Source organism: Eretmochelys imbricata, chromosome 1 (genome assembly GCF_965152235.1).
Source record: "Eretmochelys imbricata isolate rEreImb1 chromosome 1, rEreImb1.hap1, whole genome shotgun sequence".
Classification (NCBI taxonomy): domain Eukaryota; kingdom Metazoa; phylum Chordata; order Testudines; family Cheloniidae; genus Eretmochelys; species Eretmochelys imbricata.
The window spans coordinates 324162926-324178460 of record NC_135572.1 but is presented as its reverse complement, the minus strand read 5'-3'; the positions used below and the strand labels follow the sequence as shown (position 1 = coordinate 324178460).

At 37.8% G+C, this 15535-nt stretch overlaps 1 protein-coding gene across 1 annotated transcript in view; it reads left to right on the top strand.

The window, feature by feature from the left end:
• The window catches only part of ZBED4 (zinc finger BED-type containing 4), a 28266-nt gene extending 15968 nt beyond the window's left edge, over positions 1 to 12298 (top strand). The window contains exon 3 of the mRNA XM_077834801.1: positions 6410 to 12298. Within this exon, the coding sequence (XP_077690927.1) occupies positions 6805 to 10323 (3519 nt within the window). The 5' untranslated portion in view covers positions 6410 to 6804 and the 3' untranslated portion in view covers positions 10324 to 12298. The remainder of the gene's footprint in view (positions 1 to 6409) is intronic.
• The last annotated feature ends 3237 nt before the right edge of the window (positions 12299 to 15535 follow it).

The following is a 15535-nucleotide window of genomic DNA, read 5'->3' as shown; positions in this document are numbered from 1 at the left end:
GTCCTCCCACTCTGTTCTGTCTGTGGATTTCTTACTATTTTTCATCATTTTCCACCGTTCATTTTCACTTTTCTCCTCGTGCTTTACCCTGGTCTGTATTGTACTCTCGTTCCTGACTGTTCTGGTTTCCTGCCTTCCCAGGGAAGTGGCTGGGGTGGGGAGAATCAGCTGCTATCCCTGTACTTCAGATGATGCCCGGCCTTTTCCCAACAGCCTGTGTCCAACTGTCACAGAATCTCCATGAATCAGCTGATTCCAACATTCTGTCCCCTATCCTGGTAGAGACATCACACAAGATTCTGGGCATGTTTCTGCTCACTTACACTGGTATAAAACCTGTGTAACTTCATTGATATTGATTCTCAGCAGTTTGAGGGCAGAAATGGATGCTCTTTTTCTTCTCTGTTGTAATTCAAACAGCTAGCAATGATTTTGTGTGTATTCCAATGTAGAGAGTAGAATATTTCACTATCATAGTCCTTCCTAAAATAAATTGTTTCTTTTCAAGTGCCAAGTCTAGAATATTTTTAAATTACCAAACATAATTTTTTATTCCAATAAGTATTTCAGTAGTGCCTAGAGACCCACTCCAAAAACAGGACCTCGATGTGTTATGCACTGTAGAAACTTATTATAAGACAGTCCTTGCCCTAAAGAGATTACATAATCTAAATAGACAAAGTGTGGGAGAAACATATCTCTGTTTTAAGATTTCCACAAGATTCTGTGGCAGCACTGGGAATTTAATCCAGATATCCAGAGTCCTAGCCCAGTGCTTAGTGACAAGATTGTTCTTGTTGTTCCCATTTGTCACTGTTAAAAGTGAATCAGGTTTGAAAAGGAAATTTTAAGAGCATAAACACAAAACAATTTTTATAAATCTTTCAATGTTTACAGTTAGGTATTTTTCAGTATTAGTAATCAGGAGTCTCTTAAAAGTGAATTTGTCCCTTTTTTTTTCTACCGAATCCTTTTCTTCATTACTCTTCTGATGACTGTTCTAGATATTACTCTTATTTTGTTTTTGTGGTGAGTGGTGATGGTAATTTATCCCACTTATTAATTTACACTTCTCTAAATTCTTATCCTATTAAAATTTCTCTAAAATATTCAGATCTTTTTGTAATTATTCTCAGGTGCCACTTCTATGTTGATATAATTTACAGACTGTATCAGTATGTACTTTACTCATCTCCTGGAGGATTAACAAAGATAGCATATATGTCTGGCTCCCAACCATTGTAAACTGTTCCAGTGGTATATAGGGGGTGTAAACATGATGCAGTCAGCTACAGGGAGAACTCCCCCAGCTCAAGAATCACATGATCACTTTGTGTAGCCCTCTACATCTCCACTTGCAACTCCTGGTATAGTTACTGGGGCTAGGAACAGGGGCTGTCTCCATGGTGCTACAGAAATTCTTGGCTGCTGCAAGCTAGGAGACAGCCTATGGGGAGCCCCAGTAAACCATACATTTCTTATTCTTCCCTCAGCTGACCGAAAATTCGGATGGTACAAAAGTGACTTAGTCACAGACCCTCTTTAAGGGCTCTGTTAGCCTTTAAGGTGCCACCGGACTCCTCGTTGTTTTTGTGGGTACAAACACGGCTACCCCTCTGATACATAGACCCTCTTTAGCCGCTTCCCAAACTGCCGCCCTCCCCCCCCCCGCAATTTGATCCACTCTGGCAGATATCTCTGCTTATGCAGAACTCCTGTTAACTTCAGTAGGACTCTGAGAGCGTAAATCTCTGCCCACGTAGGTCTGATTTCAGGAATGGAGCCCTAGTCACTATCTTTTAATATAATCTTATAGTAACTTTCCAACTTCTGTATTTTCCTTTCCAGGCAGGGCTGGATTGAAAGCTTTTGGTATAAAGTCTGTGTAGATAAATTAATTCCACTGCATTCCCAATCTCTTTGTTCAATGAACGTGTAACTTAGTCAAAGGGCGGCTAACAGGTTTATCTGGAATAATTGTTTTTTTATTAACTTGTGTTGCTTATCATTCACCATGTTATTCTTAGTGGTTGCATATTAATATTTTTTTATTATTTTAATATTGACCTTTTTCACTTCAGTACCAGATAAACATCAGAATAATAATTTCCTAGGTCGTCATCTGCTTTCATAAACTTTGAGTCTTGTTCTGTATTTTCTTTTCTTCAAACAAGTTCATTAATTTAAAAAATAAACAGCTGTTAGTTCTTTTAAGACTGATATCAGTTAAGCTTGATGTCTGTTGTTTCTTATTGATTACTAATTTACCAGATAGTCTTTCATCTCTTTCCTCACTACCAAAACCTAGCGCTGTAGTCCTAATCCCAGTCCTACAGATCTCTAATCATATTTAATTTCCTAAATTTTACTTAATGTTTGTACAACACTTGGAAAATATAAAGAGCTAGAGAAGTGTGCGCTAAGTAATAGTCCATAATTTATTTTAAAGTCTGAAATATGACATCAGTTGAGAATGTAAGCCACTCAGAGCCCTGAGTTTCTTTGTTAGAGTTGGAGAACACCAATGAGGTCTAGTATCTCCACTAGCCACTGCTGGGTTTTTCCATGTTTTCTAAATCTGTGGACAAGCTAGTAAATTTGACAGCAATTCCAGTTTTCCTGTTTAGGGTTTTCCATGGAAAACCCTATGTCTGCTCTCTTTTCTTTAATTGTCTTTATTCTCTCAATCATATTTACAAATTTTGTTTAACTTTTCCCCAAGTATTGAACAATATTTCTTTCTTATTTCTATCTGAATTTTACTGCTTGCTTGTTGTAAAACTAGGCAAATATCTAGATGAGTTGATGTACCTCTCCCCCAGGAAGACCTCCACGTATCCTTGATTGAGAACCACTGCCTTAAAGCAACCATATATGTTGCTAGTTTTTATATGAACTTTTTTTATAACTCAAGCACCTTTTAAAACACTTGTTATAAATGATCACTTGCTGAAGGATTCCCAAGAATATTTAGGTCCACAATTAACAGTAACCTACTAGTATGAAATCCAAATTTTTCTCAACCTCTGGATACCTTATCTGTTTTCAGAAACAAGTTATCTACATATGTGAAAGTATTCTTTGACCCTGTTTTGCTATATGTTACTCAATACATATAGATATTTGTTTGTTTTACAGAAATGCTTCTTTTTGGCCTTGATCATAGTAGTAGATTTGAACAGGTGGTTTTTCTTTATTTCTGTTTTCTTCTATCAAAATATTTGGACTTTCATTGCCATTATTACCTTCCTTAATTATCTGTATTTCATTGTTTGTGTATATAAACTAGAGGAGATTTTCAAAGGCACAAATGACTTTCAGTTGGAGTTTGAAAATGTTATGCACTTCAGAATTTTGCTTGCAGTATTTTACAGTAGCTATTTGTAAACTTGCATTTTAACAAATATGACAAAACAGTGTGTACTGAAGTAGGCAAGATATTTACATTTAAAATTACATCAAGTGTTTTTTCTTAAGATACCAAATGATGATGTGCTCATTGTGACTGAGGCTGAATTTTCCGAATCATTTAATTCCGAATCAATGACAAATATTTCAAACTCTTTTAAAGTTGTTTCCAGTTACACACCATAGTAACCGTGCTATTTCCAGGAGAAAATTAATGTGGAGTTTCATTAGAAAGAAGAATTTGCTCACTTCAGGAGGAAAAACCTTTAAGAGAACATAGCAGTTTTCTTCAAAACCCAGAAGCATTCAACTGTACAAAAATACATTTAACTATCCATCTTTACCCCCTCCCCATATATTATCAATCTCCATATTTCACTCAGCATACACTTCATGCTTTGTGAGAGGTGGCCATAAGTAAATGGCTTCTAAAACTTGAAATTAGTTTTCATAAGGATTAGCAGACATATTTGTCTTCGGAAAAGCCATAGAATTTATACAGTTTGCATTAAATATGTGCTGTGAGGTATCTCTTTATGTGTGTCTCTTATATGAAGCAAAAACCTTTTCCTTGAATATCCTGTACTTCTAGAAGTAGCTCTTAAGCTGAAGTAGAGTTTCTGCGCCCAGTGTGTAAGTGTGTATAAATCCTGCAGAGTGGTTGTAAGCAGGTTTAGATTTCATTGTATACCACTGTACGTTTTTTGAAAAATTGAACTGATTGCAATCCTATGTAGAATTGAATAGGGGGAAGGATCATATATATATGGATGATAAACCACTTAAATACTAATGACAGAACTTCAAAAGTGATTGACTAATGGTTTTGAGTGCTCCAATTTTTAGATGCTCATCTTGTCACCTTAAAGGGATCTGATTATTAGAAGATGAGGGTTGAAGAATTCCTGAAAAAAGGCTGTTAAAGGTTTCTCAAATTGGGAACTAGTCTCTAGCCCCAGAATTCCTGTGTTTATGCACATGTGCATATTTAAGGGATATGTATTAGCTAATTCGCATGCACTCACCATCTGACAAAGATATTATCTTTTCTTCTCCTCCTCCCCTCCTCCCTCCCCCATTTTCTTTGATTTCCTCTTTGAGGACTCCTTGCCCACTCTCTCTGTGTGAGATCATGTGTTACCAACTTTCACAAGTTTGTAGTGAGTGAGGTGACTGAGCGAGAGCTTCTGCAGCAGGAGCCAAAAAGTTCCAAATAAGGTCACATTACACAAATCTGTATTAAATGCTGCCTGATATTGTTGTGTAGGGCTTCGGTCTTCTCTCCAAAACCAAAAATACCAGTTAATTTTCTTGATTCTCTTCTGCCCCACACAGAGCCCACATCTGCCCCCTTCTGCAGCATCAACAGGGCTCCACCTTCCAAGTCTGGTGATGAGCAGAGGTCCTCTTCTTTCCTTTCTTGGGTGGAAGGAGAAGAGGCAACTGTCACTTTGCACAGGAGGGGAGGGAGCAGAGCTGCTGTGCTCTTTTTGCTGCCCCCTTTCTACATGTGAAAATGATTATAGACTCTTCCTGCTTCTCCCAGGAGGGAGCTCTACCTCTTGCAGCAGCTATGGTAGGCTGTCCTTCCCGAGAAGGTAGGAAAATGCTGAAGCTAACTAAACAAAGGGCCTTTTCCCTGCAGGTCTGAAAGTCCTATGAAGGCTGCAGCTTTTGGTGTCCTCCCAAGATTGCCTACAACAGAGGCCAAAAATCAGATTAACTGGGAGAGTTGACAGCTCTGTCAAAGCTGCTTGGTACCACAAACCTTTTCCTGTGTCACTACATGTGCCATGTAGATTTGTTACCCTGCCTTGTGTCCGGATAATCTTTGTATCCACCGCATTGCAGAGTCTACAGAGAAGCCACCTGTATATGTGAAACATAGGCAGGGAGAATTAGCAAGGAAATTTTTACAAACGTATGTCCAAGCCTGCCTAAAATCTGTGCATTCTGTTGCATTTCTCCCCCACACTGGGTGAATTTTAGCCCCTAAAAATGTCACTTACACAGCGAGGGTGCATTTTGTAGTATTAAGTGTCAGGTTTTGTCATTGGTCGGACGTTTACTAGGAGTCAGCCAGGAGCTCTGCTCTCCAGCCTTGCTGCCAATCTCTATTCTTCTCTCACCTTAACCATGTTTGGTAAACCCAGCACCTAAGTCCCAGACTGACAGACTCTCTCAGATGTCAGACCAGAAGTGCTCTGATGAACCACAGGCAGTTAAGTCCGAGGCAACAGCTGCCTTTGTAGCAGAATTTCAAGCTGTGGCCCACTACAACTTCAGCTTCCCCTTCTGTGACCCTCTTGTTACTTTGTCTTAGCCCTTATTAGTAAGAAGGGGCAGGGTGACAGAATTGAAATCCAAGGTGTCAATATGGAAACCTGCAGTTCTGCTAGAAAAGCAGCTGCCTCCTGTTGTATCAGAGAAGGAAGTTGCTGACAGAGCCAAGCAGCTTCATTGGTTTTTGTGGTGTAGTTCAATTATCTTGACTAAACAGTTACTGCATTTAATTAAAAAAAAAAAATTCAAAAGTGACTTGCATGCAAGATATGGGGAGTGATGGAGTGAATTTTTGAGTTTGTGAGGACTGTGGTTGTTCAGCTAGAGGAACCCAAAGAAAGGTTCAAGAAAGCTGGATGCATTTCAAAGGATAAGTATTTCGTCATCAAAACCTAATGTTTCTGAACATATTATATGGAACATTCAGTTGTTCTCTGAAGAATTATAACAAATTTGGAGATTGAATTCAATCACTGAAATATGAAACAAAGCAAAACTAAAATCCCTAAGTGCAAAACTCAAAGCTAAAATAACTAGTTTCCACCTGTGTGCTCGTGAGAGTGAGTGTGAAATAGTCCTTTTTGACAAATACTAAACTGTTAGGTTTTTTTAAGGGGGGGAAATCACATTAAATAAGCCCACTGTTTCTAGAAGTATATCTTAATTTTTCATGTATTATAATCTGAACTGTTTAACATGGTTTTCTTTTTATTTCTAGATGGCGTGAAAGGATCATAATTACCTAATCAACATGAACAGAATGGCTTCCTGGATGAAGAAAACAAACGTTCAGTTCATAGGCTTATGTCTACAACATGAAGTATTTAACAGTAGCTGTCTTTGAGAAATTAATTTGTGACCTGAGATCTCCTGGTCCCGGAAAGAAATTGAGATTTTACAAATTAGAGCTATAATTTTTCAGCACGTTTTTTGTGACTAATGATATTTAAATCTGCACAACAAAAATATAGAATACAAAACCCAAGGGTCATACTGATACATTTTTGTTTGTGCATTACGCAGGATATATCATTTTAAATTAAATTTTTAAATCATCTTTACTTTTATTTATTTCTTAATACATGAAGACTCAGCAAGAATAATTTGTCACCCATGGAAAAAAATAAGGCATATTCCCCAGAAATGGACAGTAATTTTGTGTTAGATAAAATCAACAATTTAAAAGTAGAGCAAGAAGATGATGGCATGAATAATTGTACTTTGGAAAGAATGGATATAAAAAATGAACATGAAGATTTCAAACATACAGACAGTAGCGATGAACAAGAAGACAAAGAAAAACATTTCATTAATAACAATCCTGGCAAATATTTATCTACAGAAAATGAAGATGATTATGGATCTCTGTTTTCTCAGTACAGTAGTACTCTTTATGATGTAGCAATGGAAGCTGTGACACAAAGCCTCCTTTCTAGCAGAAACATAAGCTCCCGGAAAAAATCCCCTGCTTGGAATCATTTTTTTATATCCCCTCGAGACAGCACTAAAGCAATATGTATGTACTGTATGAAAGAATTTAGCAGGGGTAAAAATGAAAAGGACCTAAGTACAAGTTGTCTCATGAGGCATGTGAGGAGAGCTCATCCTACTGTACTTATTCAAGAAAATGGAAGTATGCCGGGTCTAGCTTCTCTTTCTTCACCTTCATTGTTACTGCCTGCTCAGTCTGCAGATGTTGGAGATTTAAGTGCTGTGTTATCGCCTATAAAACTGGTCAAGAAAATTGCTTCTAAGATACCATCTCCAGATCGAGTAATTGAGGAATCTGTTTCTATAGTCTCTTCTGAAGAAATATCAGACCTTTCCGTTTCTGAAAAGTGCATCAAAGAAGAAATCATGGCCGGGTCATCTCCACCCCTACCCAACAATCAATATGATGAAACTGTGGAGAATGTAGCTGAGAAAACTGTTCCAATTCCAAAGAGTACATCAGGTTCCAGAAGAAGATCTGCTGTCTGGAAACACTTTTATTTGTCTCCTTTAGATAATTCTAAAGCAGTTTGCATCCACTGCATGAATGAATTCAGTAGAGGAAAGAATGGAAAAGATCTTGGAACTAGTTGCTTAATAAGGCACATGTGGAGAGCCCATCGTTCCATCGTTTTGCAGGAGAATGGCGGTGGTACAAGCATACCACCCTTGTACTCTGCTCCTCCAACTTTATTGCCTTCTATACTGCCTTCTGACGGTGATCTGAATTCTGTGTCGTCCTCTCCAGGAAAACTGCTTAAAGAATCAGTGTCTGCTTCTTCCTCTCCAGATAGAATGGCAGAGGAGATCCATTCTACTCTCCCTTCTGGAGATGCTCTGGTGGAAGACTCATCAATGTTGTCATCTGATGATATAGGTGAAGCCTCCTTAGTGTCTTCTCCTGAGAAGCAGTGTGAGGGATTAAGTCCATTGATATTTGAACATAGCTCTGTGTTTCAGCAGAATAAAAGGATTATGAAAAGGCTTAAATCGGAAGTTTGGCACCATTTTTCACTGTCTCCAGTGGACAGTCTAAAAGCTATATGTAGATACTGTAGTTGTATGATAAGTTGTGGGAAAAAAGGAGATGTAGGCACAAACTGCTTGATGAGACATCTGTATAGACGCCACCCTGAGGTGATTGGGAACCAGAAGAGTTTTATAGATGCAAGTTTGGCAAATTCTCCTTATGCTACTTTGGCTTCCGCAGAATGTTCCTCTTCAAAATTGATTGACTTACCCACAATGGTTACAAATGGTAATCCGATTATATTTCCTGTCAATAGCAAGAAGACCTCAAAACTGTGGAATCACTTTTCAATTTGTTCTGCAGATTCAACTAAAGTAATATGTATGCACTGTGGACGTACAATAAGCAGGGGGAAAAAGCCAATAAATTTAGGTACAAGTTGCCTTCTAAGACATTTGCAGCGGTTTCATAACAATGTGCTGAAAACTGATGTTTCAGAGACAGTGTTGTCCTCTTCTACGGATAATCACAAGCCACTGAGCACAGAATTATTAGGATCTTCAACCTTTGATGAAACCAATGACAAGTTTTGTGATTCTCACCCAGTTGCCAAAAAAATTACAAGTCTTGTAGCTGAAATGATTGCACTTGACCTTCAGCCATATTCTTTTGTAGACAACATTGGCTTTAACAGGCTGCTTGAATACTTGCAACCTCAGTATTCCTTACCTTCACCATCGTATTTTTCTAGGACAGCAATTCCAGAAATGTATGATAACGTGAAACAAATAATTATTTCACATCTGAAAAAAGCTGAAAGCGGAGTAATACATTTTACATCAGGAATATGGATGAGCAATCAAACACGAGAATATCTAACTCTTACTGCTCACTGGGTAACATTTGAGTCCTCATTTAGACCCCAGTGTGAAGATTACCATTGTACAGCACTTTTAAATGTGTCACAGATTGATTGTGACTACAATGGCATCAGTATTCAAAAGCAGTTAGAATATTGGTGGGAAGCCTGGATAACTTCCATTGGCCTTCAGATTGGGATTACTGTTACTGATAATCAGAGTATTGGAAAAACTTTAAATGAAAGTGATCATTCGAGTGTGCAGTGTTTTGGCCACACTGTTAATCTCATAGTAAATGAGGCTATTAAAAGTCAGAGAATGGTTCAAAATTTGCTTAGTATTGCAAGAAAGATTTGTGAACGTGTTCATCGGTCAGCAAAAGCAAAGGAGAAATTAGCTGAGTTACAAAAAGAATATGAGTTGCCCCAGCATCAACTTATTCAAGATGTTCCATCCAAATGGAATACATCATTCCATATGCTTGAACGCTTAATTGAACAGAAAAGAGCAATTGATGAAATGTCAATAGAGTGCAGCTTTAGGGAGCTGATAAGTTGTGATCAGTGGGTAGTTATGCAATCTGTGTGTCATGCTCTGAAACCATTTGAAGTTGCGAGTAGAGAGATGAGTACACACATGTCCACTTTAAGCCAGGTGATTCCAATGATTCACATACTTAACAGAAAAATAGAGATGTTGTTTGAGGAAACAATGGGGATTGACACCATGTTAAAATCCTTGAAAGAAGCTATGGCGAGTAGATTGTCTAGCACACTTCATGATCCAAGGTACATTTTTGCTACACTTTTAGACCCCCGCTACAAAACATCCTTATTTACAGAGGAGGAGGCTGAACAGTATAAACTGGACTTAATCAGGGAGCTGGAAATATTGAGTTCTACCTCAGATGATAAACCTGTTTCTAATGGGTGCGATATAGGTTCACCATCTACAAACTCCTGTGGGGAGGATAATCTTTGGTCACTTATGGCTGACATGAAAAAATCAAAAGATCTAAAAGAGAAGGCAAAGTTACCAGAGGATATGGTGCTCTCATACTTGGAGGAAGAAGTGCTTGAGCATAACTGTGACCCACTAACTTACTGGGACTTTAAGAAGTCATCTTGGCCAGTATTGTCAAAATTGGCTGTCAGATTCTTGGGTTGTCCACCAAGTATTGTTCCTTCAGAGAGATTGTTCAATACATCCAATGAAAACAGCAGCTTTAGTCAGTCAAGGCTAATGATTGAACACTTTGAAAAACTTATCTTTTTGAAAGTGAATCTTCCCTTAATATACTTCCAGTATTGAAACTAATGAACAAATTAGACTAAAACTATTGTTGCTCACTGGATATTAAATATTTGGATTGTTAAATTGCTCCAGTAGGGGCCATGTATGACATCTAATCAGTGACTGTAATTCAAAATTTTAGTTTTGTCAGCTTTCATTAAAATGTCTACATGTGCCTTATTCATAGTTCTTCAGGCCAGATATTGTATATATGTTTTTTAAAAGTTCACACTAGAAATAGCCTGTCTTGTCAAATTATACATAATTATGTAGGTTTTAATCCATAATTGTAAATGAACTTAAAGCGCGGTCATTTGTTTTAATAGAATGGCAAAAAAGATGTAAACAGTTCTATTCTGTAGTTTTTTATTCAATTATGTAAAACCCATAAACCAGGTACTGTATTTTAGTTAAACATTGCTTTAATTGCAGCAAAATAGCTTTTGTAGCTGTCAAAAGAAAGCTGTACATAAAAGGTGGAGTTCAAGCCATCTTTTTACCTAGCAGTTTTTAATTGCAAGCCCTAAAGTACTTAAAGGGTTATGAAGAATTATTATGGAAGATGTTTACTATGACAGGAAACTATTGAATTACTCTTTGAAAACGTAACTAAATTTAGAGGTATTATGGAACATCAGTTATACAGTAATCTGTAATAAAACTTGCCATGTGCTGTTCTCCTATTCAGGTTTTACATTGTTACTGAATTACAGAAATATTCTGAGTATTTATATAAGCTCTTTTTGGAAGTTTTTATCAAAGTTTGTGAATGAATGCTTGTTGTTTAATGCAGTGCATGAAAAGGCAAGAAATTTACAGTGAAAGATCTGATGTTCTAAAGCCTTTTTTTAATCTTTAGTGCATCACAATTATAAGGGTTACCTTGTGTAAAAATTGAACCCTGGTTCCTGACATGATTACAGCTGGCTATAACAATTTGTCTTAAAGTTCCTAGTACAAAAATAACAAACTCTGATTCTGAAGAATAGCCTTATGGATACTGTGCACTGCTTAGAATTTTATGTAGTAGGGTTGATTCATAATTGTTTGGTGTCCATCATGCAAATGAGTGGGTCCCTACCAAATTCATGGTCTATTACAAGATTTTAAAAATCATAAATTTCATATTTCAGCTATTTAAATCTGAAATTCCACAGTGTTGTAATTGTAGGGGGCCTGACCCAAAAAGGAGTTGTGCAGGGGTTGCAAGTTTATTGTGGAGTGGGGGTGGGGAGGTTCCAGTACTGCTACCCTTCTGCGCTGCTGCTGGTTGCTCCGCCTTCAGAGCTGGGCAGCTGTAGACCGGTGGCTGTTGACTGGGAGCCCATCTCTGAAGACAGAGCCGCCACCAGGAGCACTGTAGAACTAAGGATGCCATGATATGGTATCTATTGTCACCGTTCTACACTGCTGCCTGCAGAGCTGAGCCTCAGTTGGCAGCTCCTGCTCTCCAGGTACCACGCTCTGAAGGCAGTGCAGAAGTAAGGGTGGCAATACCACGACCCACCTAAAATAACCTTGTGATCCCCCTGCAACTCCCTTTTCGGTCAGGACCCCCAATTTGAGAAACACTGGTCTCCCCTGTGAAATCTATATAGTATAGGGTAAAAGCACACAAGACCAGATTTCACGGTCCATGACGCATTTTTAATAGCTGTGAATTTCGCAGGACCCTACAAATGAGTTATTGTAGAACCCTCTAAACTTCAAAAATAGAGTAAAAATAGCCAGCATTTAAATTGTAAACAATGTTTTCCATGTTTTTCTCTCAACTACTAAAGAGTCATCTTCCCATTTCAGTTTGATTAAATACTTTTGGGAAGCAAGTCATGCATTTGCCTATGACCTTTTAGAAAAATTGTAGTTTTGTTAAAATACTGTACCTATGCTAATCTAATTTTGCATTTACTATGTTTTAGTGTATTTATAAATGGTGAACTCAGTTTCTGAAATTAAACATTTTATTTGCAATTTCTAGTGCTATTGAACACTGCCTTTTTCGTTTCAGATGGAAGTAGAAAAACTGTTTAATGTGAGAATGAAACTGATTAAAATACATACAGAAACATATATTTTAGCACAGACCATTATATGGAAGGGAGATTAATTGGTATATTTAGCCTTTGAAATCCAGAGAGCTATCTTCTGTAGCCCTTACGTTGAGTAGCGTCTTACTGCAAGTACTTCCATTGATTTCAGTATGCCTACTTGACCTAAGTAAAGGTTGCTGAGATGTTCTCCCAGTGGCTTAATAGTTACTACATGACACTTCCCAAAACATTTTGAAAATAGGCTGTTAATGGAACAATTAAAACTAAATTCTGTTCTCAACTATATGCACAATAACACCACTGAAATATTTGGGAATTGTACTTGGCCTGAGACCAGAATTTGTTCTAACCCAGTGCTTTCCCATCTGGGTCTGTTTCTTGTGCCTTCTGCATTTAAGTCTAGGTGGCTTCCTCCTCTATATTGCCTGGGCATCAGCACAGTGGGTCAGTGAGAACATGCAAAAGACTGGGTCTCTGCTCAGTTTTAGTCTGCAACTTCACTCAGGCTGGGAACAAGTCCTGCTGAACTGTTATACCCCTGGGCTGAAGCATGCTCAGTCACTCTGAGAATGATGCATGCGCAGTCTGGTCAGCACTAGAAGCTGTGAAAGGCTTGAGTATGCTCGGAGTGGACAGAATCTTCAAAGATTTTAGCTGCTAAACACTTACAAGTCTGAGCCTATCTGACCAGTAACTTTTCAAAGACATAACTTGACCAAATTTGGGTGGATTTTCAAAGGGATGGCAAAAATCCCTGCTGTGAAATCCAGCTCCTACCAAATTTCAAGTCCTTACTGTGAAGCAAAAAAGACTGCCAGAATTTTTTAGCATAGGTAAAACGTATTTTTCCTTAGTCTCTTTCTTGGAAAAGGCTGAACTTTATTTTGGAAAGTTTTTTCGGTCAGAGGCAGAAACCCAGCATGAAAATTTCAGCCCAACTGGTTAAAGTTTGGCAAAGTAATAAGCAACAGAAAACCACTGTATAATGGAACATGTCAAGCAGTGCTACCAGCTCCACTTATAATAAAAAATTTGAAATTAAAATTTAGGGTACTCAGATTTGATCACTTAATTGTAATTTTATATTAACAAATGTAATGCAATTCAACTATTACGCACTGGTGCCACATTAAAAGGATTGGAGCTGGTAGCTCCACTTATAATAAAAGATTCTCTTGTACATTAAAAGGATCAACACCTACCACTGTAGAGGGGGGGAAACAAATCTCAGGGCGAAACTACTATATTCCTTAGAAAAAACAATTTAGTATAACTTCTAAGGTTAGGATTCTCATTAATGATGCTTTTATTCCTGCCTCCCCCGCCCTTTCAACTAGTCACAGTGGCAAACTGCATTAAAGACAAAGCTGCGACCAGTTGTGTAATCCACTAACAGTGAAAGCTGCGGTCAAACAGTCTTGCTTATATTGATATCATGCTGGTTTGTGGTTTTGTTTTCTTATTGCAGTTTGAAGAATTAAACTCATTTATGTAGAGGGAATCTAAGCATTCAGAACTACAAGTAAAAAAGCATGTGGGGGTGGTCGTCTTCTAGTGTTTATAAGTGTGTGGCGTGAAGAGCACTCCTAAATTTGGGGGGAAAGTAGGGTAAAGGTAGGTAACAGTGAGGATTCTCTTGTACAGGCCTCCTGGCTCTGCAGCAGAGGCATCCTCTCCTGAAGCCCACCTGATAGTTTAAAAAAATGGAAATTTCATTCACAAAAGAAGACAATGAAGATAAGGTTTCAGCATTGATGGGTAAGCTGGGTGTATATTTTTCCAAACGATCATCTCTGGCAAGATTTCACTGCATGGGATTTATGTTCTCTCGTGAACAGAGAGAATATTTTGAAAGAAGACATGGTCTGGTGTTCTTTAGAAGTTAAAATGTTCTGGAAGCATTATGTATTAATTAACAATGATACCTAAAAGTTCAGATTTTACAGAAACTAACCATCACAGTTAACTTTTGAAAGACAACTTTCAGTGTAAAAAAAATTTGCAAAAAACCCACAAGGTTTGTGCCTATAAATGTATGGCTAATTCATACATCAAGAAAGCAACACAATGGTGCTATTTCTCCTCTGAGTATATTTCTAAACTTAAGCCTATGTCAGAGGGCTTCTTAAAAGTTTTTATCAAAACCAGCCAACCAAAAAACAAATAAACCAAACCCAATACGTAGCCATTCACAAAAGTTGGAAAATAGTTCATAAATCAAGACAGCAATGGCTGAGTGCACCACCTATTTACTGACTTCTCACTTAAAGCTATCCAAAGGACCAAAGACTTAAGCCCAACTAAATAAATGGTGCAATACTTCCTACTTCAATCTGAAAATATATAGTTGCTTCTCTACAGTGGTAGTTAGGGTAATTATTTGTTTCAGTGGCATGTTGTGGTACTGCACCCTTAATCTTTACTTCATTAAAACTTTTTATTTTTGGTGGGGGGGGGGTGGGGAGGAGAGAATATACTGAAGTCAAGAGAGAGTTTTTTGCAAACTAGGAATTAGATTATTTTGTTTAACAATACACCAGAAAACAGGTGATTCTCTTCTAAATGCTGGTGCCTTTGAAGCTGTGTTGCAAAACTTTTAAGACCAAAAAAAATCTGAACTTTGAGATCTGGAAAGATGAACTCACTCAAAACTTTCCTTTGTGTTTTGTAAACTTACATGCTTGCATACTTACTCTTTTCAATACCTCTTATGATATTTGATGTTTAGGATGGCTCTGGAGGGAATTAGATAAGTTTTTTTTTTCCCACAGGGAAAATCAAATAGATGGCACTTCACCAATGGCAATTTCAGGGGAGGCCAAAGACTGGTTTAACAGGTTTGGCAGAATCAACCTCGCAAGAGTACTGCGGGAGAAAGCCTCAACTGCCACAATGGAGCAGGCTCCACCCAATATTATCAGTTCCTCTCATGCATGAGCACTGAATCTTACGTGGGGGCTTCAAAAGAAAACAAAATCCTAGAGTTGTAAACATGCACTTCCATGAATAGGAAGGTGAGCACCTGCTGCTTTTTCAGTGGGGAAACTTTTTGCTCAGTAAAATATTTTACGTCTTGAATTTTCAGACAATAAGGAAGATTTACATATTCGATTGCTAAACTCCATCACATTTATACTTGTCACGGGTATTGAATTTTCATATGCTGCTGGACCTCTCAC